Raw genomic sequence first — 27,117 nt, forward strand, 5'->3', positions numbered from 1 at the left:
GCCCTTCCAAGGGTATCCCCACAGATGCCCCCACACACAAACCGCCCGCAGCCCCAGTGCCCACACTCACCTCCCACCGGATGCAGCAGGATCTCAGCCGGGTTGTGGGGTTTCAGCCCCAGTGCTGAGAGCGGGGTCTTGGCCAGGCCGGGGGGAGAACGCACTGTCAGAACAGGGCACACAAGCATTAGTGGAGGGGTTGGAGGTAAAACTTCAGAAAGGCTGTAACTGCCCAGGGGTTCAGAGCCCCCTGACCCATCCCACCCACCCGCTGCAATGGCAGGCTGCTGGGAAGAGGAGATGCCACGGATGAAGCAGCACCTCAGGGAAGGGCCCCAATCCTCCTCTCCATTTTGGGAGAGGGCACAGGGCAGGAGGCACCTGAAAACAAGCAGCCTGCCCCATCGCGGGGCTGGCAGGATGGAGAAAGGGGGCAACTCCCACCAGGGCAGTCCCAGACCCCATCTCCCAGCGCTGTCTCTGTAAGCAAATGGTCCCACCATACAGGCATGAAGGCTCTTTCATTGCCCCTGTGCGAGCTGCCATCCCCCCAACACAGCTCTCCCAAACCTCAACCCCCCTCTGCTGATGCCCATGTCTGGCTGAGCTGGGACCAGGTTGTCCCGGAGCAGTCATCATCCCCATGAAAAGGACAGCAGGATTGCCAAAACCCTCCCACCCTCTAGACCAGCTTGATGGGTGGGTGAGGATGTTCACACAGAGCATGTTCCCCCAGGGGTAGAAATGCACACATGAGGTCTGTACCCCTGTGCCCATACGTACATACCAGGAGAAGCTGCATATGTATGTATGGCTATGGTATGGATGCACCAGCAGTGTGGGGTGGCAGGGTTTTACGGGGCAGGGCAGACCTCCCTGAGCTGAATGTGCCTCCTCTTCCCTCCTGCCCCCTGGGTTTGGCCCATTTCCCTAGTGCTGCATTTTCCCACACCAGGGGGGACCTCCTGGCCTCATCTCCAGCAGGAGGGCCCGGAGGGCACATTCCTCCAGCAGCATCTGAATGTCCTTGACGGTCAGTGCAGGCATGGACCCGCAGCGAGGCCGGGAGGCGGCGGCTGGTGGGAGCTCCAGAGGAAAGCCAGACCTTTGCCCTGATGCCGGGTCCCCCGGCAGCCTGGGGCTGCAGCAGCCAAGCAGCGAGTCCCTGGGAAACCAAGACGGCAGCGCCTTCCCCAGCGGGTGTCCAATTTCCCCAAACCTTGTCAGCCACAAGCCGCAATGTCAGCTCGCACCTCCGCTGGCTGACAAGCAGCAGGGTCCCTCCCTGGCCTGGGAATTCCCCCGGGACCAACCTCTCCCCGTGGAGAGGAACTGCTCCCGTATCCCCCGGGGGTCACTTTGGCCAAGCCTGCAAGCTGCAGCTTCAAACTTCCCAGGCCTCCCGGGCTGGCGTGTGACAAAAAGCATTGCCTCCGGGCCACGTCCCCAGTCAGGCTGTTCCCGTCACCTCTTGGAGTGACTCATCCCGCAAAACGAGCCACTGTCCCACAGCCAGGGAGCTGCTGCCTCTGGAACAAGCTCTCCAGTGCCCCAGAACAACAGGGCCATTTCCAAGCTGCCAAGTGCCCTGGGGATGCTCCCACACTCCAGTCACTGCATCCCACGAGATGGGGCTCAAACATCAGTGGGTTGCAGGGGAGAAACAGCAACGGTGCAGGAGAAAACAGTCTCGAGCCCCATCAGCTGAGCTATGGGGACCAGGACGTGGCATCAGAGGGGGCTGGGCCCAGCCTGAGCATCCCCAGCCCTAGAGCATCCGTCAGCCTTGATCCCTCAAAAATGTTTTGGAGGAGGTAGGGGGCTGCTGTCGTTTTGATCGGTTTCCCAGTTGACCAGCTGCTCCGTTGCACTGGTCCAGCCTGAGTCATGCTGTGCCGACGTGAGGCTGCTCATCAGGTTCATTGCTCGAGCCAGCCACACACCAGTCCACACAAACCCACTGTGACTGCGCAGTCAGGGTTAGTCAGAAAGGAGGCATGCTGCACTGGAGGAGCCGAGACAAGCTGCATGCAAACGGCTGGCATCTCCCAGCCATTTCCCCCTCCTGCCCTGGAAACAGTGAGAAGTGGTATGGTGTGTGAGAGTCTGCTCTGAGTCCCCCCCTATTCTTCAGTCCCTCCTGCCTTCCCTCCACTCGCTTGCTACTGCAGTCTTGCTGCCCTTCTTGCCATGCTGGTAGGAAAGATGGGGAGATGCAGAACCAGAACAGAGTGAAAGGATGCTGTCTTTCGGACCCTGCTTCTCTCTTTATCCTGCCTTGGGATCCCATGCAAGAAACACCCAGTAAGTACAGGGTGAGAAAAAGCCAACAGGAGGGTGCTGAGCATGGGATGCTGGTGGCAGTGCAAAGCGGTGAGATGTGGAGGAAAGGAGGATGGAGAGAAAGAGTGATTAACATGGCAGTGGGTGTCTGGAGACCAGAGCTGTCTGACCCTTGGCAAATTTCTGGCCTACCAAGCCCCTCCGCCTCCCGGAGCCGCAGCACTTACAGGGACTGGAGTAAGGGGGTTGTGGTGAGACGGGGAAGGCTGGGGTGGGGGGAGAAATCTCACCGCCGCTGGAGGGTGGGCTGGTGGGGGAGGCACCCTCCATCTCTTCAAAGGCTTCTTTGTAGCTGTGGAGGTGAGGCTGGGGAGAACAGGAGAAAGGGTCAGTCCCATCCTTATGATGGGCACAAACCTCCAGCATACCCCAAGGAAGGAGCAGAGGGGGCAAAGGGAAGGTTTTCACCTCCTCCCTGCTAACCACCACCACAGAGAGCATCATTGACCCCCAGCCCTCCAGGGTGCTGCAGATGCCAACCAAGCCTTCTCCCTCCCCAGAGGTGTCTACCCCCTATCAGCCACCTACCCACGCAAGCACCCCCCGATCCCAGCACACCTCTTTGGGCCTCCCTCCAGGGTTAGCCGCAATGGTGCTGACCACCTCGGGCGAGAGGACCGTGGGGCTGCGGGGTGAACTAGGCTCCGGCGAGCTCTTCTCATAGTGGCTGTTGCTGGGGGTCCGCTTGCGGGCAGGCACAGCACTCTCCTCTGGGGGCTTCTCCCGGGACTGCACCCCTGTGGGGCAAGCACAGGGTGGGAGGCAGGTGAGGAGCTGCTGGCCAAGATGAGGACCAGCAGGAGATGCTCTGGGCTGATCTGAGAGGTGTTCCCAGGGCCATGTGCCATGGAGGGAGCTCTGCCCAGCCGAGATGGCAGCTTCAGCACTCACCTGCATCTAACCCCTGGACCAGCATCAACAGTTTTGAGCTGGGGCAGATACACCCTACAGCAGTGGCCTGGGGACAAGCAATAAAGCAATGCAGAGTTGTGGCTACTGGCTGGATTGCTGCACCAGCCCTCCCAAGCATCACGAGACTTGGGCTCAGGGACGACAACCCCCAGCAGTGGGTGCAAGGGGCATGAGCATCCTCTGAGCAGCCCAGCCAGCACAGCCCTGCAGAGCTCCAAGGATCTGGACCTCCCAACAGCATCACGGTGGGAAAAGGCCAAATCCCCAGCACCAGGGCAGCTGCATCCCTGCTCCCACAGCCAGATGTGGCTTCAACCACAGTGGCAGAAAAAGCCTGGTTTTTTGAATCCCCAAGGCAGAGGGAGCATCAGGTCCAAAGGAAGGACTCCAACAGAGGGATGGTGCAGGGAACCCCAACAAACCACTGCTGATCTCCTACTCCCAGCACAAAGCCTTCCTAAAACGGGTGACTGGCATCTCCTCTCCATCTTCCCCCAAACCTCCTTTCCAGACCCCAGAACCATGAGCCACCAGTGACTACAGCCTGGGGAGAAGGAGCAAGCAAGTCACTGTGGGAGAATGTGTTTCTCCAGGCTGTCGGGGTCTGGTAGATCCCACTGCAATCCCTACAGGCTGCGATAAAGCCCAGAAACAGGGACAAAGCCAGCACAGGGCAAGTGGTCATGAGGCGCTGGGATGAGAGGTGCGACCCCAACTCTCCCAGCACCCAAACACACTCTCCACTCCAACTTGCCTGATGAAGAGGTTAATTAGGGCTCACAGATGATAGTGCCAGGTTCAGTGCAGGGCAACTGCACAGAGCACCACTGGCGCCGCTCGGAGCCCTGCAGGAATCCCATTCTTCCCAGGGACCCACACGGCAGTGGGGTGACCTCTGCTCTCAGACCCACTACTAGCACAGGTGACAGGACCACCCCCTCCACCTTTCCCACAGAGGCAGGGAGCACTCTCGCTCCCCTTGGCCAGCACACTGGGGGGGGGTGGTAGAAGCGGGGGGTGGGGGGGTGGGGGGGAAGAGGCCAGCATCACGCTCCAGGAAATGCACTTTTCAAACACCAACTCCTTTCCCACGGGCTGGCGGAGGAAAACCAGCCATCAGCTGCTTCCCCTCACTCCCTGGGGCTCCACGCGGGACCCACGCCTCACGCCCGCTGACCTCCCCTCTTCACCGCCCTGGCACCCACACCAGAGCTTCCCCGGCCCCGGCCCCGGGAGAGGGCTGGGAGCACGGGAGGGAGGGAGGTGGCCGGGGTGCATTTCTAAATAATCAGCCCAGTGAATGGCAACAACAATAAAATCGCAGCTCAGGGGGAGAGGCGGCCAGGCTGCAAGGCAGGGGACATGAGCCAACGGGGCCGGCTCCAGCCGCGGAGGCGGCCTGGAAAATTCCACTAAGAGCAGCTTTGAAACCCAACTCCCGATCCCTTCTGCAGGTGCTCGCCGGCGCGGGGGACAGCCACGAAAAAGGCCTGTGGAGGAGCGGGAGGGAGGAGAGGGTCCCTAGGAAGCTACCCTGCAGGCATGGGCAGCATCGCATAGAGCCACCCTGTACCTTCTGCCCTGCTCTTCACTTGAAGGGAATGAAGCCCTGAGTTGTGAGCACAGGGAGAAACAAATTTGGGGGGAAAAACAAAGTAAAATCTTGTATTTTCTGTTTGTCTTTCCACCTTGTGTGCCATGGGGTGTCCTGCACGCTGTACGAGCATTACCAGGAGCATCCCTTGGCCCATCCCAAAGTGAGCTGCACCGACCAAGCACTGCAAAGAGGCAGGGACTGGCTCCTTGAGTCATGCATGCCTGCCTTGCTTTGTTTTCCATTTGGGAAGCACAAACAGCAGCTCGCTAGGACCCTGCTGTCAGTGCACATCCCACATTTGCAGCGTGGGACTCCCTGCATGTCACCCAGCTGCAGGGTGCTGGATCTGGCCCATTGGGACACCCAGGAGCTCACTGGGCTTTGGCTGCTCCACCCCCCAGACATGGAGAGCAGCCGGGGCCATGGGGAGGGGAGGGAGGAGAAGGGAAAAAAGGGACTCATTGTTAGGGAGCAAAGAGTGGGAAACTTCACAGGCTGCCCAGAGCAAAGCCTGGAGGAAACCCAGGCTCTGAGCACGGCTCCCCCAACCCCCTGGGTGATTTATGGGCTGGAAACTACACTTGAAAAACAAACTCTCCTTTCCCCAGCTCGCTGTGCCCCCTTGGCAGACATACAGCCTCCCTTAGCCACAGTACTTCCACCGGCCCCCCAAGGGATGCCCAGCTCAGCTGCAGGAGGGAGGGAGTCCCAACCACAGGGAGGGAACAGCAGCCTGCACCCCGCTCCCCACCCCAGCCTCCACCACCTCTGGCACTACTACCCTTTCTGTTGCCCCTTTAACTCCCTAACCTGACAGCAACTCTCCCCCAGCAAGGTCCTGCCCTTGGACTCAGCACAGCTCTAGGACTGGGGAAAGGCAGGAGCACAACAGCCAGGCAAGGAGGAAACAGGAGGGATTTAAACCCAGGTGGTTTTGCGGCTGGGAAGCTGGGTTTTGGGGCCGAATCAGGAGGCAGTGCTTTTTGGGCATGAGATGTTGGAGCTACTGCCAGACAGGAGCTGGGCAACACCCCCAAGGTGAGAAGGCAAAGCAGCATCCTACGGCCCTCGGGATGTGGCACCCAGCAGTTAAAGCCAGACTGGGATACACAACGCCCAAAGAAAAGAGAGATGCAAACTTGCTCCCTGCTTGCACAAGGAACAGCAGCAGATGTTGCCACGTACCGCTCTCCACCAGAGCCCAACTCACCCTGTCCCACCAGGCACAGACACATCTACTGCTCCCCACCTCCCAGCCTGATCACTGCAAACGGGCATGACAAAATACCTTACTCTGTGCTGAGGAATGGGAGGGTTCAAACCTCTTCGGTCCTCCTGGGGAGAAACCCGAGGTGCCAGCAGAGAGAGAAAGGTCATCCAGAAAGCTGGTGACTCCCCAGCCCACTCTTTGTTCCCAGCCCCTCTCCATACCCTTCCTCCTGCTCACCCCAGGACAAGTGGGTGCAAAAGTAGGTCCCCAGCACCTGTCACCCAGGGCAGACTCACCTCCAGGGAGCACAAGTCACATCGCCTAAACCCCCAGCCTCAGCAACTCACATTCTGTGGCTGCAAACAGACCCACGGGGAACCCCTGACTGAAGCAGGTGAGACCCTGCTGGGCCAGGAACTGGCTGAACCTGGGATCTGTGGAGCTGCACCCCAGCCCTTGTCTCCCCGAGGAGTGAGCCACATCCAGGACAAAGCTCAGAGGGGCTGGTGTAAGCACCTAGGCCAGCAGTGAAACCCCACCAGAGAGCAGTGCCAGGCTTGGATGAGATGCAAAACCAAGTGTGGACAGGGGAGTCTGTACCCAGGGCCAGGGGTTCCTCCATGACCAGAGGAGGTCAAGGTGGGCCCTGAGCATTACTCTGCTGAGAAAGGGGATCAGTTCTGCATGGGGAGGGTCTCCCAAGCCTCCCTCCATCCCACATCCATGCAACACACAGAGCACTCAGCATGCAAGGATAGCGGAGGAAGAAGGGAGGGGTGGAAGGAGGGAGGAGAGAAAAGGGAAAAGGAAGAAAGGATGTGATGGAGGAATGGACAAAAGGGAAGAAGGATGGATGGGGAAGGCTGGAGGACAAGAAAGGAGGGAGGTGGAATGAACAAACCGGAGGAGAAGGACCGTTGCTGGTTCAGAGAAGGACGGGGGGCTTTGGTGCTCTTGTTGAGGTCCCTGAGCTTGGCGTTGTACTCTGCCAGCGTACCAGGACAGGGAGCGCAAGGAGGGGGGGAAGTCACACGGAACAGACACGGTTCCCCATGGGGAAAGGAAGGGGCAGACAGGACAAATGTCACAAGATACAGTAGGAAGAGAGAGAGAGAAAACAAGAGAAAACATTAGTTGGGCTCCAACAGATGAGCCTGGGGTCACCTGGGGGTCCGAGGGAGCTCAGACCCTGCTTGGAGCTGCTTCCCCATCACCCAAATTGCCTGTCTTCAGGCACCACTTAAACCTATATGGGAAATCAGTGGTGGCTCCCAGCCACACATGGCCTTGTGCAACGCCACAAACGTCCCATCACTACCACCTTGGGAATGGCCCTGCGCAGATCCCTTCCATCAGGGGATGCCCAGGGCTGGGACAAGAAGGGATGACCCCAGACACCTCACTGGGAGATGAAGGGGACTTGAAGGATGGCAGGACCGGCTCCTCTCTGCAGGGAGGTGCTAGGGATGCCAGTGCTGCCCTGTTCCATCTCTTTCCCTCCATCACCAGTGGGAAGTGGGAACAGAAGCACTCCCCTGCAGACCATGGAGGAGGTGTGAGATGCTCCTCGTTGCTCTGCTGGGACACGCAGGCAATTTATAGCAGCAGGGAATGTAAACAAACCCATCCGTGCCCCACCATCCCCATCGGCTGTCCCCTCCCAGTGCTGGCTTCAGGACACCTTGTTCCCGCCGGAGGTCAGGCTGCCCACCAGCACTGTCCCTGCCTCAGCATAGACGGCCCAGCTCCAGCAGGGACAGGTGGCCACAGGCTTGGGACTACCCCAGGACGCCTCTCCCCCCCCAGGAAGCCCAGTGGCTGCAGGGGGACGAGAGTGACCCCAGCCCAGCCTTGAGAACCTGATCCCAGGGTTGGAGGGGACGGATTTTTTGGTAGGCACCATCAAACATTCATTTCCTACCCACTCCAAAAACTGTTCCTCCTCTCCTGAGGACTCTGCTCTTTTCCACCCTATATTTTCCCCTCCATATTTCTGGGGAGGCATCTGCTCCTTATAATATTCAGTCCAGACATACAGCACAGTTTGGGCATCTGTGTGCCAAGCCCTGGGACCCTCTGCGGATCTGGCCTGCACCACCGAGGTCAGGTCCAGATAGATGCAAAGTTCCCCCAACACCTCTGCAACCCCCTCTGTCCCTCTCCCTGCTGCTGGCACCCTTCTTGCCCCCAACCTCCCTTGGTGCCGCAGTGACTCAGCCCCCGTGACTGGGAGGTTGGTGCTGTTGGATTTTTCCAGCCAGGCCTTTTCCCCCTCCCTCTAATGCCAGGCGAGTTTCTGGACTGAGCGCAGAGCTGGAAGGGACGGAGCTGCCAAGCCCCAGCATCACAAGCTGGCCCCCAGCCCGGCCGCAACCCCAAACCCTTCCCAAATGTCACTCCGCAACTCAACAACTGCAGCTGAAGCAGCAGGGAGGGAGGGCACTGAGCTGCCACAAGGCCATGGCACCTTCCTCCTGGGAGGCTGGGTCCCTCTGCATCCCCAAAGCCCCCAAGCCGGAGCTACAGGAGGGCAGGGAACTGGAGGACAGAGTTTCCCCTCTGTGGCACAGAACAAATGCCTTCATCCAGCCATGGCACCGACATCCAGTGCTGCGCCCAGCCAAGCACTGCACCAAACCCTGTTGGCAGGGCTGGGAAATGCCTTCCCAGCCCCGACCACTGCCCCGAGGCCAGGGCCAGCTTCAGACAACCCCAGGCCAAACTGGCTGGGCAGAAATGCTGCTGCCAGCCTGCAGCCTGTCCCCTACTCCAGCAGCACCCCAGCTGCCTGGGGAGGAGGTCTGAGCACCAGACCCAGCACTCCCAGGGGGTAAGCAGGGGCTGAAATGAGGGAGCAGCCCAGCTACATTAAACACAGGGCAAATGCTCTGCTGGGACCTTATACCAGAGCACACTCCAGGCAGGGACAGCATCTTGTCTAAAGTGGGGTCCAGGCAGGACACCTCAGCCAGAGATGAAAACACCTTCCCAAACATGGCCACATTCTCCCCAAAGGGCAGAAATTCCTCCAGGATCCAGTGAGCAGCCCTGCTGCAGGTGACAGACCAGCCTCATATCCCAAAGGGGTGAGGATGGGGGCGGGGGCCAACCCCCTCGGCCACCCCTTCTCCCCACCTCTGGGTGATGCTGACGGTCTCAGATGGCAAAGACGGTCTCAGCAAAGGAGAGTGGCACAGGCTGCCCCCCTGCCCGGTGTGCCCCCACGTGGGTGGCTCAGTCCCAAACCCAGATCCAGCACGGATGAGTAGTCGCTGCATCTCCCGTCCCCGGCTCCACCATGCATACCAACCCCGCAGGCTCCGGCTTCTTGGGACATGTGGTCCCCCCCGTCCCCCCGAGGAATCAAAGCATCCTACCTGCCACCCTGTGGGCCACCAGGCCCTCCAGATTCAAGGGCTCTTCCGCTGACCTCGACAGGTCCTCATAGCTCTCTGGTCCCTTGAAGGGCGTCTGGGTTTGTGCTGGGACGGTGGGGGAAGGTGGGGAGGAGACAAGGAGCTGCTGAGACCCGACCGGGCTGTAGGAAGTGCTGAGTGGGAGGATGCCCATCGGTGTTCCAGGTGAGGCATGGCTGTAGCTCCTCGGCTCCGGCACTGGTGCTGGCTGGTAGCTGTACGGAGAATACGTTTCCTGGTACTCATGCACCCCGTAGTCTGGCTCTCCAGGAGAATAGCCTTTGCCCCCGGGCTCAGAGACCACGGGGCTCACAGAGGTGCTGAATGACCTTGGCTGGGCCACCTGTGGAGCTGGCCGGCTGTAGATGCCAGCAATGGGCTGGGCCGAGAGGGAGGAGAGCAGGGGTCCCACCGGCTTGTCCTGGCGGGAGGTGGCAGGCACACTCTGCGACTTGTGGACGGCAGGCGCGAGGTCCAGCATGAGGACATCGAGGGCTTCAATGGACTGCTCGATCTCCCGGCGGGAGGGTGCCCGGGGAAATTCAGGCATGCTGTGGCTGTGTGGGGGCACCAGCTGCAGTGGGCTGGGCTGGGGGCTGCAGCTGGAGACACTGGGGCTGTGGCTCTCCACACTGCCCTCCTGCAGCCGGGAAGGCGGCCGGCTCCCTCCTTGCTGCTGCCAGGAATTCAAGCCCCTTTGCACAGCCTCCCGGCTGCTGGTGCTGCGAGCCGGGGCCTGGGGCAGTGCCGGGGTCGCATCGTACTTGGCCGTGTCCACCGCTGGGAAAGACCGGGAGCGGTAGGTGCCAGGGGGGTCATAGCCATACAGGTAGGGCTGGGAGCCAGGCAGTGGCTGGGGCTGGAGCCAGCCCGAGGTGTGGGATCCCGGTGGGCGCTGCGGGTAACCAGCCAGGTGCTCCTGAGCAGATGCTGAGGGCCGCAAGGGAGGCAGCGGGTCACGGACGTGGTGGCCCATCAGGGCGTTCTGGTTGTTATAGGAGTAGCCACCGTTGGAGAGCGGCTCACCGTCGTACAGCCCCTCCTTCAGCAGCTTCTCAGCCCCATTGCAGCTCGAGGGGCCATTGGGCAGGGAGGAGAGACTGCCCACCCGGGGTGCCTCCTGGTAGCCGGCCTCGCTGGCAGTGGTGCCATCCAAGGAGGAGAGTGTGCCCAGGCTGCCCACACTGTGCTCATCCTGGTTGGGCAGCTCGTCGTCCAAGATATCTGTCTCCCGCTCAGCCACCAGCGCCGCGGCATTCCCATTGACGTGCACCTGAGCTGGCACCACGTGGCGGCCCAGCATGGTGGGCAGGCGCGCCGGTACAGAGCTGGGCACGTGGTTGTGCATGGGTGGTGCGCTCTCCAAGCCAAACCCAACAAGCAGACGATCCAGCTCCCGCTTCTCCTCGGGGCTCAGCACCGCCTGGCCACCAGGCGCCCTGGGCACCCCCGGCTCATCGGTCCGGTCGGTCTTGGTGGAGGCGGTGGAGTTGCCTGAGTCGCTGCTCACCGAGAGCGTGTGCTCAACGTGGTTGGGCGCTGCTGAGAGGGGGAGGCGGGCGGCGTTGACAGCACCAGTGCTGCCGTGGAGGGAGTCTTTCTTCTTCACTTTAGCGTAGAGGCTCCCGTCCAGGGGCCCTTGTGTGTGCCCAACCTCTGCAAGGGGAGAAACGAACACGAGACCCCAGATCAATTGCTGGCTTTCTGCACGGAGCTAATGGGTCCCATTAGCCGGTGGTTTCGATCTCTTCCATGCCGCCGGAATGCTTAACAACCAGCATCACTGTCTCCTCAGCACCCTCCGCAATCCCACGGGCGCCACCATGCAGAGACACCGGAGCCAGACCCCCCCATCCCCATGCACCTACGGCCTCCCGCCCTGCATGCTGTCCGGCCCTGCCCTGCAAGCACCGCCTGCTCCACTGGGATTCACCAAATATCCCCACCCTGGTTCTAGGCATCCTTCCTGGCAACTCCCCTCCACGGCAGGCAAGGGTTGGGGCTGCCCACACAGTCAGCCATCATTGCTCCACAGGGCTCACCCGACCTCAAAGGGCCACATAGCACCAGGGAGGCGAACAAGGAGGTGGGGGAGATGCACCACAGCCCGTAGGAGGATGGGCAGAGGCAGTAAGGATCTGGCCTTGTAGCTCTGTGTATCTCCAGCTGGATGAATGTACTCAGCCCACGGGTGAAGGACAGATGAACCACGGACCCATCTTCCCTCTCTCTGCCCTCTCTCCCTCCCAGATGATGCAAAGATCCAGCCAGCTGCCCACCCCTGACATTTTCTTCCCTGGCTACAGACAGACTCCCACCCTTTCTGTCCTTCCCCTTCCCTCTCTCAGGCCAGGTGGATCTGCCTCAAATCATTCCTCACTGCCCTGAAGCCCCCTCGCAGGCAGTACCTCTGCCCAACCCCAAACATGCAGCATCTCCTCCCCAGGAGGTGCCAAGCACCCTGGCACCACGATTCAAGGTCGGTGTGAGTAGCTAGCTCCACCCCACAGCCCCAAAAGGCTGGGAGGCAGTCAGGGCACAGCAGCATCACCACCAGCAACCCTGCACCCCAGCTCCAAGCCCTCTGCTCCCACAACCCCCAGCATCCCCAACACCACCACCAGCTGCACCCTTTAAACCTTTCCAAATGGGGCAGCCAGATTTTGGGGGCACAGAGGGATGTCAGTCACCAAGACAGCAATGCGGACAGCCCTCAGGCCGTGTCCCCCCCTGCCAGAGTGTGTGCAGCACCGGCCAGGCTTCAGACTCTTGTTTTTCCAGCTCCCTGCCGAGGTTTCCTGGAAGGGCCCACGAGCAGCATTAAACACTTTCTTTTGGAGGAAAAAATGACTCTTCCTTGGCAGGGAGCCAGGCGGCTGACTCAGGAACGGAAGACGGCCCTAACGCGATAGTGTGAAATCAGAGCGCTCCTATCTGCAAGCAAAACACTTCCGAAAGCCAGCCCTGAGCAGGGACGGCTTAACCAGTCCCACGCCACCACACCCGTGCCCCAGCAGCTCCTGCACCACCAATCCCCCTCACTGTAAAAGAGGAGGGCAGTAATACCCAGCATGAGTCTTATCAAGTCAGGGTCCTCTCCTCACCACTCATTTTCTACTCTCAAATCCCCATCGGCAGCATCCTAAGGACACAGCCAAGCCCCAAGCTCCCCTTGCATTGGAGATGCCCCAGGACTGTACAGGAGGGTCCTCTCTGGGCACTCGGTGCAGGAAAGGATGAGGATGAGGTCCACAAATTCTCTGAGAGGCTCAGAGCTCCTTCAACCAGCTAGTGTAGCCAGGAACCGGCAGCGTTTGACTCCACAACACCTCCTGTACCAGGGAAACAGGGGAAAGAGGGAGGGAACCTCATCCTGTGGAGGCAGAAAGGAAAAAGCAGCATGTCTAGGGACAGCATCAATGCCAGAGAGGCTGAGACATTGCCTGGAGCTGGGGAAAAGGCCCAGCCCTCCCGTCTGATGGCAGCGATGGGTGCCGGCCTGTCCAGGAAACAGGGCAAGAGCCAGGATGGGGGCTGGGATAAATAGGGCAGGGGAATAGAAAGAGAAAGGGACTAAATAAATATAAATGAGAGCACATGGCACCAAGGGAGAAAATAGATGGGAAAGGCTTTAATTAGACTGTGGTCTGGGTACTGCCCCATGGCTGGTAGAAAAGTCTTGAAGCAGGGTCAGGATGGGGCACGACGCAGTTCACAGAAAAGCCAGAAAGCCCCGAGTGCCCCATCCCACCCCACCTTCCCCAGATGCTCCAGCCAGGCGGGGACACGGGGGGTCTGGTGGCCCCCACTCTAAGAGCAGTACCAGGGTAGCAAGCAAGGATGGCATCATGACACCTCCACCGTCAGCCAAGCCCTCATCCCATGGCTCCTCTGCCCCAGCTCTGACTGTCCACCCTGTCCTTGTCCCCAAACATTCCCTGGGCTCTGACACCAAGAGTCAAATTCTGCTGTTCCCCACCGCTCTCAGGCCCTCTCCACCACCCCTGGGCTATACTATCACTCACATGACTTTCACCTGAGAAGGTGAATAAAATCCCCCAAAAAAAGACAAAGGGAAGGAGGGACAGGCTGCCTTAACTGAAGCAGCCATCCCCAAAGCAGCAGGCTCCAAGGTCCCAGTTTGCAAAGTGTTTGCAGGTCCCAGCAAGGTCAGATTTTGTCCCTGAAGGTCAGAGCAGCTCCAGCCTGCCAGGCTGTGCCATCCCAGCGTGGGCTGGGTTTGCCCAGGGCTCAGCCCCAGACGCAGCTCTGCTCCAGCTCTGTCTGCTCCAGCTGTATCGAGGCAGCTGGGGGAAGCACTGTGCCCAGTCTGGTCCCACCACTGCGGCCAGGCTCACTGCCCTGGCAGGGCAATACTCTGCCCTCTCCCTCCCCAGCACCATGCGGCTACACCCAGGAGAAAAACTGGTCCAGGGCATTTGTGACAATGGGAAGGGGGATCAGCTTGCATCCCCAAAATCCCAGCCATCTGCCTCATGCCCAGTGGGGTGCACCGTACAGCATCATGCACCAGCATAAATCCTGGCTGGGGCTCTGCACCAGTGCAGAGGAAAAGGCTGGGGCACCACCAGGTCTCCTCTTGTCCTGTCCCCAGCAGCATCCCACCTGCTGCCTTCATGCCCCACCACCCAGAGCCCGGGCCTCAGGGCATCTCTGGAGCATCAGCTGGCAGGGAAGATCCTGGGGTCCCAGGACCCTTTGTAGAGTGAAGGATGAGGGCTGAGTCCCATGGGGAAGAGCTCAGCCCCCTTCCCAGCTCTGGTTTTATCCTGTGCCCAAATATGATGGCAAGAAGTAACCCCAGCCCCTGAGCTGTGAGTCACCACAGCCATGAATTCCCCACCCACCCCCAGCCCTTACCCCCAGCCCCTCTGACTCAAATAAAAGCAAAGTCAGGACTTACCAAAGGGGACCGGGAAGAAAAGATCCCAGGTGAAGAGAACAAGCGGGCAGCCAATATCCCTTTCCTTTGCCCCTTCCAGCACCAGAGCCTTCCAAGGGGACCCGCTGCGGTGGCAGCTCAAACGGCGTCCGCAGCCGGCTCCGTGTATCCGTCCAGGACAGGAGCCGACGGCCCGGAGCTGGCTTTGGTTGGCGTTTGTCCCTTTCGCTTTGCTTTCCCTCTGGCAAAGGGAGCTACTCCCTCGCCAGCGCCATGTCCCACGGGGCCAGCGAGAGGGGCACCCCGAGGGCTGCGGGGCGCCGGGGGGGCTCGGATGCGGGGTACCCCCGGGGCACCGGGTGCCGGAGGGAAGGATGGAGGAGAGGAAGGCGGCAGAGGCAGGAGATGGGCTGGAAGCTGGAGGTACGGCTGTGCTCCCCTCCGCCCCAGACCACACAGGGACTAGTGGGAGGGGAAGGGCAGAAGCAGCAAGGCGGCGGGGGGCCGCCCCAGCCTAAGCCCCAGCCCGGGTTAACCCCAGCGAGGTGCCGGGACAGCCGTGGAGGGAGGACAGCCAGACAGACAGCTCCTAGCGATGCATATTAACTACTTCCTCCACAGGCAGGGCTGCGCCGGGTTAACTGTTTCCTAGGCACGACAGACAGACGGACGGACGGACAAGCTGGACAGCCCACTCACCCCGCACCGCGTGCTGAGCATCACCCCACTGGACGACCCCCCCAGCTCCAGACCCCCAGCCTTGCTCAGCTCCTGAGTGCACGCATCACACCTGTCCCCCAAAAGCGGTGACACATTCGGGGTGAGGATGTCCTTTCGGGCCACACATGATGATGCTGTAACCCAGCTGGGTCTGCAAACCCAAATGTCTTGCTGGAGACTTGAGTTTCTCCATCTTAAATAAATACGCAGCCGAAGAGGAGTGGAAATCTGCTGTGGCCAAGCCACCGACCCTTCCAATGCCAAACCCAACCTGTTTTCACAACCCCCCCTCCCTGCCCGCCCAGCACCATGGCACAGCGTGGATGCACCAGCACTGGTTTCAGGATGGCACATGCCGCCCTGTCCCATGGCAGGAGGCACGGCACAGGTTCCACCCGCCCTGGAGCTGCCTGCCCTCATGCTGCTCCATTCCCAGGCAAAACCTGTGCTGGGATGGTGCTGTCAATTCGCTGGTCCAGGTAACAGTGAGTCCACCCCACGTTCGGGCCCCTGCCTGAACCTGTGCTCAAGCCTCCACTCCTCGATTGATTCAGTGTAATCAGCAAAATGCGAGGCTCCCTCCACTCTAATCCCCCAAATCGTGCGTTTCCCACATCCCCACAGATGACGGCAGGGGATGAGAGCAGCACTTCTAGCCAGCCCACTGACTCACAACCTCGTCTGCTCCCACATGGCGGTGCACACCAAGTCAGCATCCTCCCAAAACCTCTGAGGCTTGCTTGCTTCTCTGACTTCTAATTTTTTGCCCCAGTTGCACAGCTGCAGTCAGTCTGCATGAGGGCAGGCCAAGAGCTCCCCGCTCCAGCAAGGCTGCCCGGGGACAGCCCCAGTCCCACACACGCACTCCAGCAGGTTTTGACTTTAAGGACAGTTTAAAAGGGGAAGAGAAGGGACTGAGCTTCCACCAGCCCACCTCTCTCTCCCTGCATCTTAGCCCTGCCTGGTTCCCAGTCCCAATGGGACCAAATCCCATCACCCTGCTACATCACAACCCCAAATACCAGGTCAGAGGACAGACTCTGCCCTGGGAGCAGCCACCCTCCAGCCGAAATGTCTAGCCAAACCCGTAGATGCTCCAGCATTTCTCCCATGGGGAATAACCAGAAGCAAGGGGAAGAACACTCCTTATGGATCCCCATGTAGCCCAGCCAGGTCCCCACTGCCCCCCAAAATGCGCGCCCCACCAAGCCTTTACCTTGCCGCGGCTGGAGTGGAGAGCGATGGAGAGGGGCGGGATGGGGAGGGGGAAGCAGATTCTTTCAGCTTTAGTCAGCTGGCGAAGGCGAGAGGAGAGCCAGCGGCTCCCCTCCCTGCAGAGCCCAGCCAGGAGACGGATCCAGCCACGGCGGGGGGAGCAGCAGCCCGCCGGCAGCTCCAGCAATGGATTTAACAGCTCTGGCCTGGCCCATTTGGCTCTCCGCCTCTGCACAGCCTGGCTCACCCTCCTGGGCAGCATCAGCCCTAGATAAGTGGGGCAGGATTTGACCCCACTAAGAAGGATGTACCCCACAAGATGCCCACCCTCCTGGGGGACCAAAGGGTGACAGCAACCCCATCTAGGGTCTTGCCTCCCCATGGAAAGGTGCAGGATCAGCGTCCAGCTAGATTTGGGAGGCTCTGGAACCCCCCAACTTTTGCCACATGGGGTTCAGGCTCTGCTGTGACCTCCCATCCCCAAAGGGGTGGGATGCTCATCTCACGCCCCACCCCAGCCAGCCCTGCCCTGTGCGCGGGCCTGAGCTGCAGGGAAGCCCTGCGCCAGAACCATGACTCAGGTGGGGATTTAGCAAGTCTCCTGCAGATGTTGGATTTGGCCAGGCCCCAGCGACCCCACTTCCAGCCCCGGTAAGAAGGGATGGCGGGCAGGGCCAGCCTGCGGTGGGGACTGGGATGGTACAGAGCTGGGAGGTGAGGAGTGGGGATGGATGTTGGGTGTGGCAGGACCAGCCACAGTGGGTCCAAGGGCAGGTCATTACAGGGAGCTCCTGTGTTGGGGACCCATTTGTCTCACACCACACCAGGATGGCAGAGGCTGGTGTCCCCCGGCCACGGTCACATATCCAGTCCCTGGGGACAACCCCTCCACCCGCTCCATGCTGGCCCCAGCACTCTGATCTCCACCAGTATTGTTTTTCTAGGAAAAACCAAAGCGGGCCATAGATGTTCCCCATCCAGACTTGCCCACGTGCCTCTGCAGTACCCCAAAAATTTCTCTACAGCAACCCTCCAACCAGCTCAAAACCCAGCAGTGCCGCATCCAGCCACAGGTCTCTTCCCTTCCTGCCTCCCTGGAGGTAGCCTAGCCCCCCAAGAAAAGCCACCACAGTGCTGACAAAGCTGGACACCCTGGATAAAGGACATCTGAACCTCAAAAACAGCCAAAGGAAGAAGTGCCTCATCACCACCCTTCAGCCCTCATGTTAACACCCTCTCACCCAACAGATGGGTATGGGGACTGCAGCAGGAACCTACCACACAGCCAGCACCAACTCCAAAGCAACCTCCAAGGAGGACAATGGAGATCATGGAGAGCTGCTTGCCTCCCCCACTCCACGTGGGGATGGATGATGAGCAGTGAGACAGGGCTGTGGGGGTATCCCAGAACACCCCACTCTTACTAAGGACCACGGAGCAGCCTGAGCTTGGCAGACAGCAGGGACCCTGCCTGGGTAAGGCGGGTGGGTGAGCTTCCTGACGGGGCCCGCCTTGGCCTTGGGGGTGGTTCGCAGAACAACCCCCGTCTTCTGGGTCCCCTCAGCCAGAGAGCAAGACGTGGGGGTTCAGATCCCCCTCTCGTGCCCCCTGGCTTGGGTGAGCTCAGTCAGGTGGCAAACCTGCTGCAACTCAGTTTCCCCTTTCCCAAGCCCCCATGGATAGGGACAACAGAGGCAAGGGGAACACGAGGACAGGACCATGCCCAGCCATCCACCTGCTCATCCAGGTCTGGGGTCCCACAGGGTCATCCCTCTCCATCAGGCACCCCCCCAGCCCATATGTGTGCCCCACACTGAGACAAAGCTGCCGGAGAAAGGGCATCCACCTCCACTGAGAGCAGCTGCAACCAGCAGAGACGCGGCGCAGGGGGGACCCACCGTTTGGCAGGCGATCCCGATCCCGACGGCCCGGTCTGCGGCGCCAGTCTGCAGGGAGCCTTCGCGGAGCAGCCGGGACAGGCAATGGCAGGGATGAGGAGCCGCGGCTGATCCCACCCCGGCGTGGGTGCTGGTGCCAGCCTCACCCCCCTCCGCCCCCGGCTGCCGCTCGCTCGCGCCTGGTGGTGCCAAAAATGTGGCGTGCAATTCCCTGACCAAATAAGGCGAGAACAACCACAAACAGGGACCCCCCTCGCACAGCCAGGCACCAGGGTCCCCATCCCAGCCTGGAACGGGCTGGAGAAAAGGAAAAGTGCCGACAGAGAGGGAGGAAGATGAAAGCCCCCTGAGCCCGTGCTGGCTCTCTCCACCACTGCTCAAGGTGCCCCATGGGGCAGCCAGGGGAGACCCCAATAGATGGGCTGTCTTGCCGCTGCCTGTGCTGGCACGGCTCAGAGGGCGGCCTCCCGCCTGCCACTTCATCCTCTGGCAGTCCCAGCTCATCCCCAAACTGGGGCAGTGTCTGCAAATCCAAGGTGCCCTCGTTCCCCATCACCACCATCCCTCCAAGGGGGACAGCCCAGGCAGCGCATGGAGGGACCTCTGGAGCCCTGACACCTGCCGAGACCCCCAGGAGGCGATGGAGAGGACCCCTGGGGTACCTCTGCAGCCCTGCAAGGGGCTGGGAGTGCGGCAGCTCTGCCCTGGGGCCAGAGGGGACACAGGCACTCAGGTCTCTACATGCAGAAGGGGACTGCCAGCCTGTCCTGCCAGCTCGGGGCAGGGGCAGAGTCATGGTCTGAGCTCACGGTGGGGACACACGTCCCCTCCCCTTGGGCTGGACCCACAGCTCCCTGCTGCATAGCTGAGCCCATGTGTCACCAGCTGCCTGTTTACTGCCCTGTGCCAAGGCAGGTGCCCGTGCCAGTGCCGCACAGCCACCTGGGGTCTGGCCCCAAGTCCTCACTGTGAACAGAGACCCCCTCACCCACCCCAGAGACCCAGAGACCCCACCCTCCCCAGCAAGCCCAGCTGCCCACAGCTCTCCCTCAGAGCAGCCGGTGACCTTCAGGGACATCGGGGATCGCAGCTGTCCTCACTACTGGGATGCCTGTCCGGACCAGGCCAGGAAAGCTCAGGCATCTGCTCAGCCACAGGTGGCTTCACTGCCGGGACAGGGGCCCACCACCCTTTGACATAAAAGTACTGCCTGTTCCTGCCAAGCGGGTGAGAGTGGCCGATTTGCTGCATCCGGATGGGTGCTCAAGGGGCTTTTCTCAGCTTCAAGCAATGGTGCAGACCCTCCAGGGCCAGTGAGGCATCCTCATCCCCCAGGGGAAACTGAGGCACAGCTATGTCCTGCCATGCTGGCACTGTGAAAAAGGACCTGGGAGTTCCGTTAGGTCCTGCTCCCAACAGACCTGGGGTTTGGGTTTCCCAAAGCTCTGAGACATAAACCAGGGCTGGAACCTGCTCTGTGCAAACAGGGCTTTGAGAGCAAAAGCAGCAAAAAAAGAGCCTGTGCTCCCTGGCACCGCAGCAGGAGGGGAAGTCCACCAGGATCGTCCTCTCCCATCCCGTGGGCATGCTCCTCCCAGCAGCAGCCATTCACCTACAGCTCTGCTGCACATCAGCATCCCCTTCCCTCAGGGCGGGGGCACGGGTTTCCCATGGGGACACTTTGGCCACAACCGCCCGTGAGCCCTAACCTTTCTCCAGGTTCTTGCCGGGCAGGGGTGGCTCAGCCCAGGTACCCTCCGCATTGTCCTCACGCTGAATGTTGAAGTTCTCGTAGGAGTCCCACCGGATGAGCGGATCAGATGTGTTATAGTCCACAGAAACGCTGGGCCCGTTCTCCAGGTGTTCCATGCCTGGGAAGAGGCAGGACAGTCAGTCAGGGTGATGATGGAGCCACCATGGGTGGGACAGGGGGAGAAGATGGAGGGAAGGTGCAGGCAAGGGGAAAAGGGCAGCAGCTGTAGGGCAAGGCAGGAGTGTCAGGTAGGAACAGGGCCACCAAGAGAGATGGATCGTTATGGGATGTACACCAAGACCCACAAACAAGACGTGCAAAGCTGGCTGGGGCTTTTGGAATTGCCTAGGGACAGGCAGACAGCAAGTGTGACTAGGTCTGTGCTTTTTGGGCAGGGGGTCCTGTGTTTCCAAGCACCCCCTCGCTCTCTCCCAGACCAGCAAGCGTTGCAGAGAGCAGCCTCCTGGGGAAGAGAGCGAAAGCGATAGGGCACCCAGGGGTGCCCCTAGGTCAGCATCATTGCCTGGACCCCTCATCCCACCCTGGTGACAAAGGGACTGCAAATGGGACAAGGGAAGGTTGCAAGGAAGGCAGCAAGGGATAGAGCTGGGGAGTGGGAAAGGAACGAGCATCCAGCTCCGAATCACGCAGCAGTGAATCAGCCATACCTTGGATCTTCTCAGGGCCATAGGAGAACACAAACTCCACCTTCCCGTACTCAGGGAAGCGCTCATCTGCCAGGGAGAGAGCAGAGCAAAGGGACCGTCTCCATCCATCCTCCCAACAGCACCCAGATAGCAACCCCAAACAGGCCTGCAGGCCAACTCAAGGCTGAGAGCTGGTAGAGGACATCCCAGCATGGAGCAGTGCATCTCAGCCCCCAAACCAATCCTGAGGCAGCCCTTCCACATCAATACCAGTTTTGGCAGTGAAGGGGATGATGCTGCCACCGGTCCCTGAGTATCACCACACCCTGCCAATGGAGAAGGGGTGCCCTGCTTTGTCAGGGGCAGATTTGGGGTGGGTGCCCAGATGTCCTCTGATGGGAGCAGCATCAGAGGGGTGGAAGGAGGAAGGAGTTTGGAATGAGGAGGTGGTGGGGCGGCTACCTCTGAAGGCCTCATCCAGGTCCTCCTTGCCAAAGACGACATCAAGGTCATGCACAGCGCATGTGTGGAACTGCACGCGGAAAATCACATCACGGGTTGGGCTGCGAAATTTCTTGTGGTAACACTTCAGCTGCAGAGGGGAGTGGGGACAGGCTGTCAGGACGAGCTCCCAGAGCTGAGCAAAGAGGAACCAGAGGGTCCCGAGGCACGAGGACCACCCAACCCCTGGCTGCTCCCTGTGCAGGGGGCTGAGCCGAGGCTCCTTACCAAGATATCACCCTTGAGAAGCAAGCCAGGTTCAATGGTGATGCAGATGCCCGTCTGGCTGTCTCCTTGCACATTGCTGCAGAGAGGGATGGCAGGAGGATGTAAGCTGTGGTGCAGAGCTTCCCCAGAGGTCCCAGCACCACCTCAACCAGTCCTTCCACCCAAACCCAGCCAGGGAAGGTGCAAAGCCCAGAGTCAGCCCTCTTGGCGACAGAGGGGGGTCCCATCTAACAACCCAAGGGGCACCCATTCCCCGGGAGAGGAGGACAGGAAGGGGAAACTGAGGCACAGCTCAATGAGGGTGCTGAAAATGCTGGGTGGGTGGGTGGGTTTGACCAGGGTCGGAGTGCTGAGGCTGGGCTGTCAGCCATCTGCCCGGCTACCACGAGTCGAGAGGGGCACAGGACATGGAGGGAGGGCTCTCAGGGAAGGCTCTCATCCCTGCCTCCATTTCCCTGATGGAAGCCCTCCCCTCCCCAGGGCGCCAAGGGGCTGCCTTTGGGTGGTGGCGCTGGCAGCAGGGGATGAGTGAAGAAAGGAGTGGGGATTTCACAGGCAACATAAACCTGGAGTTTATTACTGGCATCCCATAAATGATCTATTAAAAGCTGAAAGGTAAGGCTGAGTCGGCACTAAATCTCAGCTAACAGGGATGCCCAGCTGTAGGGAAGGGAGATTCTGGTTCAGGAGGGTGAAGTGGGAATACCCCTGAAACAAAGCACTCTGTTCCCTCCAGGGGAGCCAGGATTGGTCCCAGACTGGGATATGGCCCCAGCAGAGCATCTGGGCAGCTGGAGAAATTGGCTCCTGCCTTGCCTTCACCATTGCCTGCTCCCGGGAACAGTGTCTGAAAATGGTGTTGGGTAAACCGTGGGGTGGTTAAAATGGGGGGAAACTTTTTCTGGGCAAAGAAAGAGGGTTTTTAAGACTAATCTCTGGCAAGAGGAGCAGCTCTTTGGGCAGGGAGAGGAGAAACGCCTCCATCTCCCAGGGAGGTGTCCCCACCCCAGTTCTCGCTCCCTCCAGGGACACCCAGCCCCAGGCTCTGCGCAGCCCCAGGCTCCCTCTGCTGATACACAGAGTCACTACAGCCCTCCCAGCAGAAGGGCCCAGTACGGCCCAGTATAGCCAGTTACCACCTCCAAGGAAAAGGAAGCCCCTTTTTTTTCAGTTCCCTGGACCCCAAACAGACTAAGCACAGGGCAGGGGACCGCTGGGGTCTTGGCCTTGACCCTCTCCATCTCTCTCCACTTGCCAAGCCCCCGGTGCTGGGGAAGACAAAAGCCCCATGGTGAGGAGATAGTTACTAGATCCCCGAGGTGTAGACGGGCTGCATGGCCTGGTAGATTTTCAGGAAGGGCCGACAACCTGGAAGACATCAAGGCAGGGAGAGAAGGCGCACTGCTGTTAGCCGGCAGGGCGGAGGGGCCAGGGCAGGGATTAGTCACGGGGGAGAAATCCAAACAGGGAAGGAGCCAAGGCAAACAGCCACTCCCCACACCGGCCATGGGCAACATCTGGGATGGGCAAAAAGGGATGCTCTGGATGGGGTGGGAAAGAGGGAAAGACCCTGTAGTTTCCTGTAGGGAAAGAGCAGCTTGGCTCCTGTAAGACCTGGGGTAATTGCTAGGCTGGGAACAGAGGTGAGATGATGGTCTCTGAGCAAGGAACCACTTCTGGGTTCCAGCACCAGGTGTGGTACCGCATCCCAAACCCCGACCCCAATCTGGTGCCATCCTCCCAAAAGCCATTGGAAAAAGCCTTGCCACTCTGCAGCTCAGGTTAGGGCCCAGAGGTGGGGGGGCAGCTCCCCGAGGGCATCACTGTGGGAAAGAGTAGCACCCTGCTAATAAGAGTGCACAGTCCCTGAGAAGGAAAGAGAAATTCAGATTGCTGAGGTAACTGTGGAAAATATCCCCCACGGAGAGCAAGCCTGGCCAGGCAGCACGGAGCAGGGGTGTGAGTGTGGGACCAGGCTGGGGGAGGTGTAGGGGCACCTACCGCCTTTCGACTCAAAGTTGGGGATGCCGTGCATGATGACATGATGGAGGAAGAGAGGCTTGTTGTTCATCTTGATGCTGCCAGAGAGGAGCCCACTGAAGTAATGGATGTACCTGGAGGGCAGACAGGCAGCTCAGGGGCAGGACCCACAGCAAAGCACCCACCTTGGCCCCCTGCATCCAACCACCGGGGCCACAGGGTCAAAACCCAACCTGTAAACACGTGCCAGGACCCACCTCTTCTGGGATGGCTGTCCCACCGGCACCACCTTGTCCTCGTAGAAGCGCTTCATGGCAAACCTGTCCAGAGCCTGGTCAGCGCTGTGGGGACGAAAGGGCAGGTGAGATTGAAGGAAAGCATTGGCACCAGCACCCCAGCACTGCCACGATGGAGGTCGGCAGTGTGCTCCAGGGCCAACCCAGGACCACATGTCCCTCTCACCTGGCTGAGATGTTGCTGTAGTGCATGTAGGCAGCCACCACCACCCCCAGCCGGCCACGGTTCCCCTGTGGGTACACAGCAGAAGGGGTGTCACAGGGGTAGCAGTGTCTGCAGGCACCCGGGCACAGCCAGTCCCTAACCCACACACACACATACACCGGTTCTTACAGGCACACACATGCTGACACTTACCCACACCCCAGGCCACAAACCACCACATTCCCTACATCTCTAAGCCCTGTCCCTGCAGCCCCACAGCCCTGCCCAGCCCCCCATCACTGTGTGCCCCAGGGTGCAGCCCACCTTGTTGTGCAGCACCACCACGTTGTGTGCCGCAGCGTTCAGCCACGTGTCCATGGCTTTGCAAATGCTGCAGATCTTCTCCAGTGCTGGAGTGTGCAGGTCAGGCCACCCAAAATCCAGCACCTGGGCAGGGGGAACAGCCAGGGGTCACATCATGCTGGGCTCTGCCCCCTCTGTAGTCCCCAGCCTGCCAGTGTGCAAAGCCTAGGGCACATACCCAGTGTGGGCACCACCATTTTGCCCAGACATACCGCTCCCAGCCTCTCCCCAACCCTGCATCCCACTGCCCAGACCCCTGCCCTGGGAAGGGCATTGGGGTCCCAGATCTCAGCCCACTCCAGGTCACTCGGCTCAGCTGCCCAGGGCTCCCCCACAGTCACAGGGATGGGGATGACACCTTAGGGAGGTCTCCAAGAGGCCCCCAACAGCTAGGTTTGGGCTGGGGACTGGGGGAGTGTTTTAAGCTGAGACCCCACAATTCACTGGGAAGTCCCGGTGCTTTCCTCTGGGCTTTCCCCCCTCTGCTCCTCCACCATCTGGGTGGGATAGAAAGGGTGGCTGTTCCTCCCCAAAACAGCTTGCAGCAAGGAGCTGGTCCCACAGACAGCCCTGAGCCCCTCTGCAACCCACAACTGTGGCCCACCTTTGGGTGAAGTTTGCTGATATCATTTCTCCGCTCAGAGAGGTTGAAAAGCTTCAGGAAAGAGAAAAGACAGGGTGAAGAGTCATTTTCCTCCCTCGCTGCCACCTCTCACCTCTTCCTTAGCATAAAGCCCCCACAAATCACCCCATGACAGGCTTCCCTGGACACATTAACCTAAGTAATGTCTTGCCACAGGGCAATGCAATGGTCAAAAACTCCCAGGAGGTCCAAAACAGACTGGAAAGCTTCAAGGAAGGAAAAAAATCCATCAATTTTGATGCAAAGACGCCCATCACCAGAGTCAAGCCCAGCCAGAGGCAAGGATGCAGCACCCCTCCCCCGCAGGGCACCAGCCCCAGGGCCTGAGCACCCCAGCCCCTTCCCCAGCCTGGTGGGTACTGGGCCACATCCCTCACCACATAATTGTCCCCATGCTTGGACTTCAGCATGTGGGCCACTTCACGAAGGTTGCTGCAGAAGCTCTGCTCCTCGGCCGTGCTGGGGTAGGAGACGGCAATGATCCGCTCCGTGATGTACACCAGGTCCAGCTCACAGCTGCTCTCCATGGCTGTGGCAAGGCTCATGCTCCTAGGTTAAGGAAGAGACTGCTGTCAGGACACGGCATGGGGAGGGGATGCTGTGACCCTTCCCCACCTTGCACAGCCCCTGCGGTTAAGCAAGGCAGGCTGGGACACATGGGGATGCAGCGGCAAGGCTGCCTGCAGACTTTCCCCCATTCCCAGCCCCATTTGGGTGTACTGGGGACCCCAAGCTGAGGGTAGGGGGTCATAACCCCTGTGTCTTCTCCACTGGGAATGTCTCCCAGATGTAGCACATCTACATTGGCAGGGTGAGTGAGTTTCAGGGAGGGCAGCTATGGTCACCAGACGGGGAAACTGAGGCATTTACCTGGATGTTTTGCGGCGTGACTGCCCGCTCCTGGGGGATTTTGTGGCATCCTAAGGAACCAAAGAGGGAAAGCAAGTTACTGCTCTGACCCAGCCCACAGCCAACACAGAGGTCCTGCTAAAGCCAGGTGCGATGGTGCTGCTAGAGCATCCCACTCCCACCACACTGCACCACACACTGTAACACCTCCAAAATATCACTGTCTCCAAATCCTACCTGCTAAGCATTCCGGTGGCACCAAACACCTCGATGATGCCATCGTCCCCCCACCATGGCCACAAGTAAAACCCAGCTCTCATAACTCCAGCACAGCTGGGACCTGCCACCTTGGGAACTGCAGGGCCAGTGCCTCGGCACAGGGTCCCAGAGGAGCTTTGAGGAGGATGTCATGGGTTGGGGGACAGTCTCAGGCATGTCACAAGTCCCTTGGTTTCAGCCAGGCTGTGGGCACACACCTAGAAGGACAGAGCGGCTTTGGCCCTGCCCAAAGCAAGGGCAGGTTTGCTGCCTGAGCAGCGGTGAGGAGCCAGCCAGGCACGACGGTTTGCTTTGGCCCCAGCTCTGCAGAGCCGAACGCCAGGAGGAAATGTTTGAGCTCTCGGAGCAGGAAACTTCTATTTATGCATGTTCTCCGGCCTCGAGAATTTCATCTGCAGCCGGTTTGCTCAGTGACTTCATGACCTCAGCCGAAAAACAAAGCAGGGTTTCCAAAAAAAACCGCTAAGGAAAAACACACTCACACCTCATTAGTTTTAGTATCTCCAGCTAATAAGCAGGAGTCATTTAAAAACTCATCTCGCACAGGCAGCATGTCCCAAGCCCCTGGAAGGATCCAGCAACAAGAGATGTGCCCACAGCTGGCTCCCAGGATGCCCCTTTTGTCCCCGGAGCTGTGAGACCTGCTGCCACCCTTCTCAGGGCTGCAGCATCCAGCAAACAACCCACACACTGGAGGTGACAAGATGAGGTGGTAGAGCCTTCCCCGGCACCCTTCGCCTGCCATCTCCTACTCTGCATGGTCCCAGGGCTGCTCCCGCAGGCAGCTGGCGTCACCCTCCATCAGCCTCGCGTCCCCTTTTCAAGGTCAGGCTGCCCGGCAGAGCGGAGCCAGGCTCAGCAGCCTGCAGGGCCGGGGACAACGGTCTCCCCTCCCAGCTGAAGCCACTCTGGGAGGTGGCAGCCCTGCCCGAGTGCCCAGGGGTGCTCAGGCAGCAGTAACAATCCCCTCCCAGGGCCCCAAATTGCTCGCTCACCCCAGAAACCCCCCAGCATCGCTGCAGGAAAGGAGTTAAAACACAGCAAAAAGAGAGGTATGACCTTTCCTGGGCAAAGCCAGGGTGCATGGAGCAAGCTTGACCCTGACTATGGGCTTGTCCCTGCCTTACCGACCAGTGACTGAGATGGGATCCCCACCGCAGGCTCTGCTCGGCCCCAAACTTTTGTAGCAGAAGAGGTCTGGGGTCCCCCACCCACACCT

General features: G+C 59.9%; 1 protein-coding gene across 4 annotated transcripts in view; it reads right to left on the reverse strand.

Annotated features, from left to right (window-relative positions):
• TNS1 (tensin 1) overlaps positions 1-27,117 on the reverse strand; it is a 54,955-nt gene that overhangs the window by 16,208 nt on the left and 11,630 nt on the right. For 3 of the 4 annotated variants that reach the window (XM_040603580.1, XM_040603578.1, XM_040603579.1), the window contains 16 exons: positions 25,641-25,690; positions 25,148-25,319; positions 24,732-24,782; positions 24,089-24,211; positions 23,786-23,850; positions 23,581-23,664; positions 23,345-23,457; positions 22,651-22,711; positions 21,344-21,419; positions 21,077-21,206; positions 20,636-20,701; positions 19,924-20,085; positions 9,440-11,134; positions 2,902-3,080; positions 2,574-2,649; positions 71-163 (listed from right to left, as the gene is read on the reverse strand). In XM_040603580.1, coding sequence (XP_040459514.1) covers positions 71-163; positions 2,574-2,649; positions 2,902-3,080; positions 9,440-11,134; positions 19,924-20,085; positions 20,636-20,701; positions 21,077-21,206; positions 21,344-21,419; positions 22,651-22,711; positions 23,345-23,457; positions 23,581-23,664; positions 23,786-23,850; positions 24,089-24,211; positions 24,732-24,782; positions 25,148-25,319; positions 25,641-25,690 — 3,196 coding nt within the window. The remainder of the gene's footprint in view (positions 1-70; positions 164-2,573; positions 2,650-2,901; positions 3,081-9,439; positions 11,135-19,923; positions 20,086-20,635; positions 20,702-21,076; positions 21,207-21,343; positions 21,420-22,650; positions 22,712-23,344; positions 23,458-23,580; positions 23,665-23,785; positions 23,851-24,088; positions 24,212-24,731; positions 24,783-25,147; positions 25,320-25,640; positions 25,691-27,117) is intronic. The other variant, XM_040603581.1, reaches the window with a different exon arrangement.

Source organism: Falco naumanni, chromosome 8 (genome assembly GCF_017639655.2).
Source record: "Falco naumanni isolate bFalNau1 chromosome 8, bFalNau1.pat, whole genome shotgun sequence".
Classification (NCBI taxonomy): domain Eukaryota; kingdom Metazoa; phylum Chordata; class Aves; order Falconiformes; family Falconidae; genus Falco; species Falco naumanni.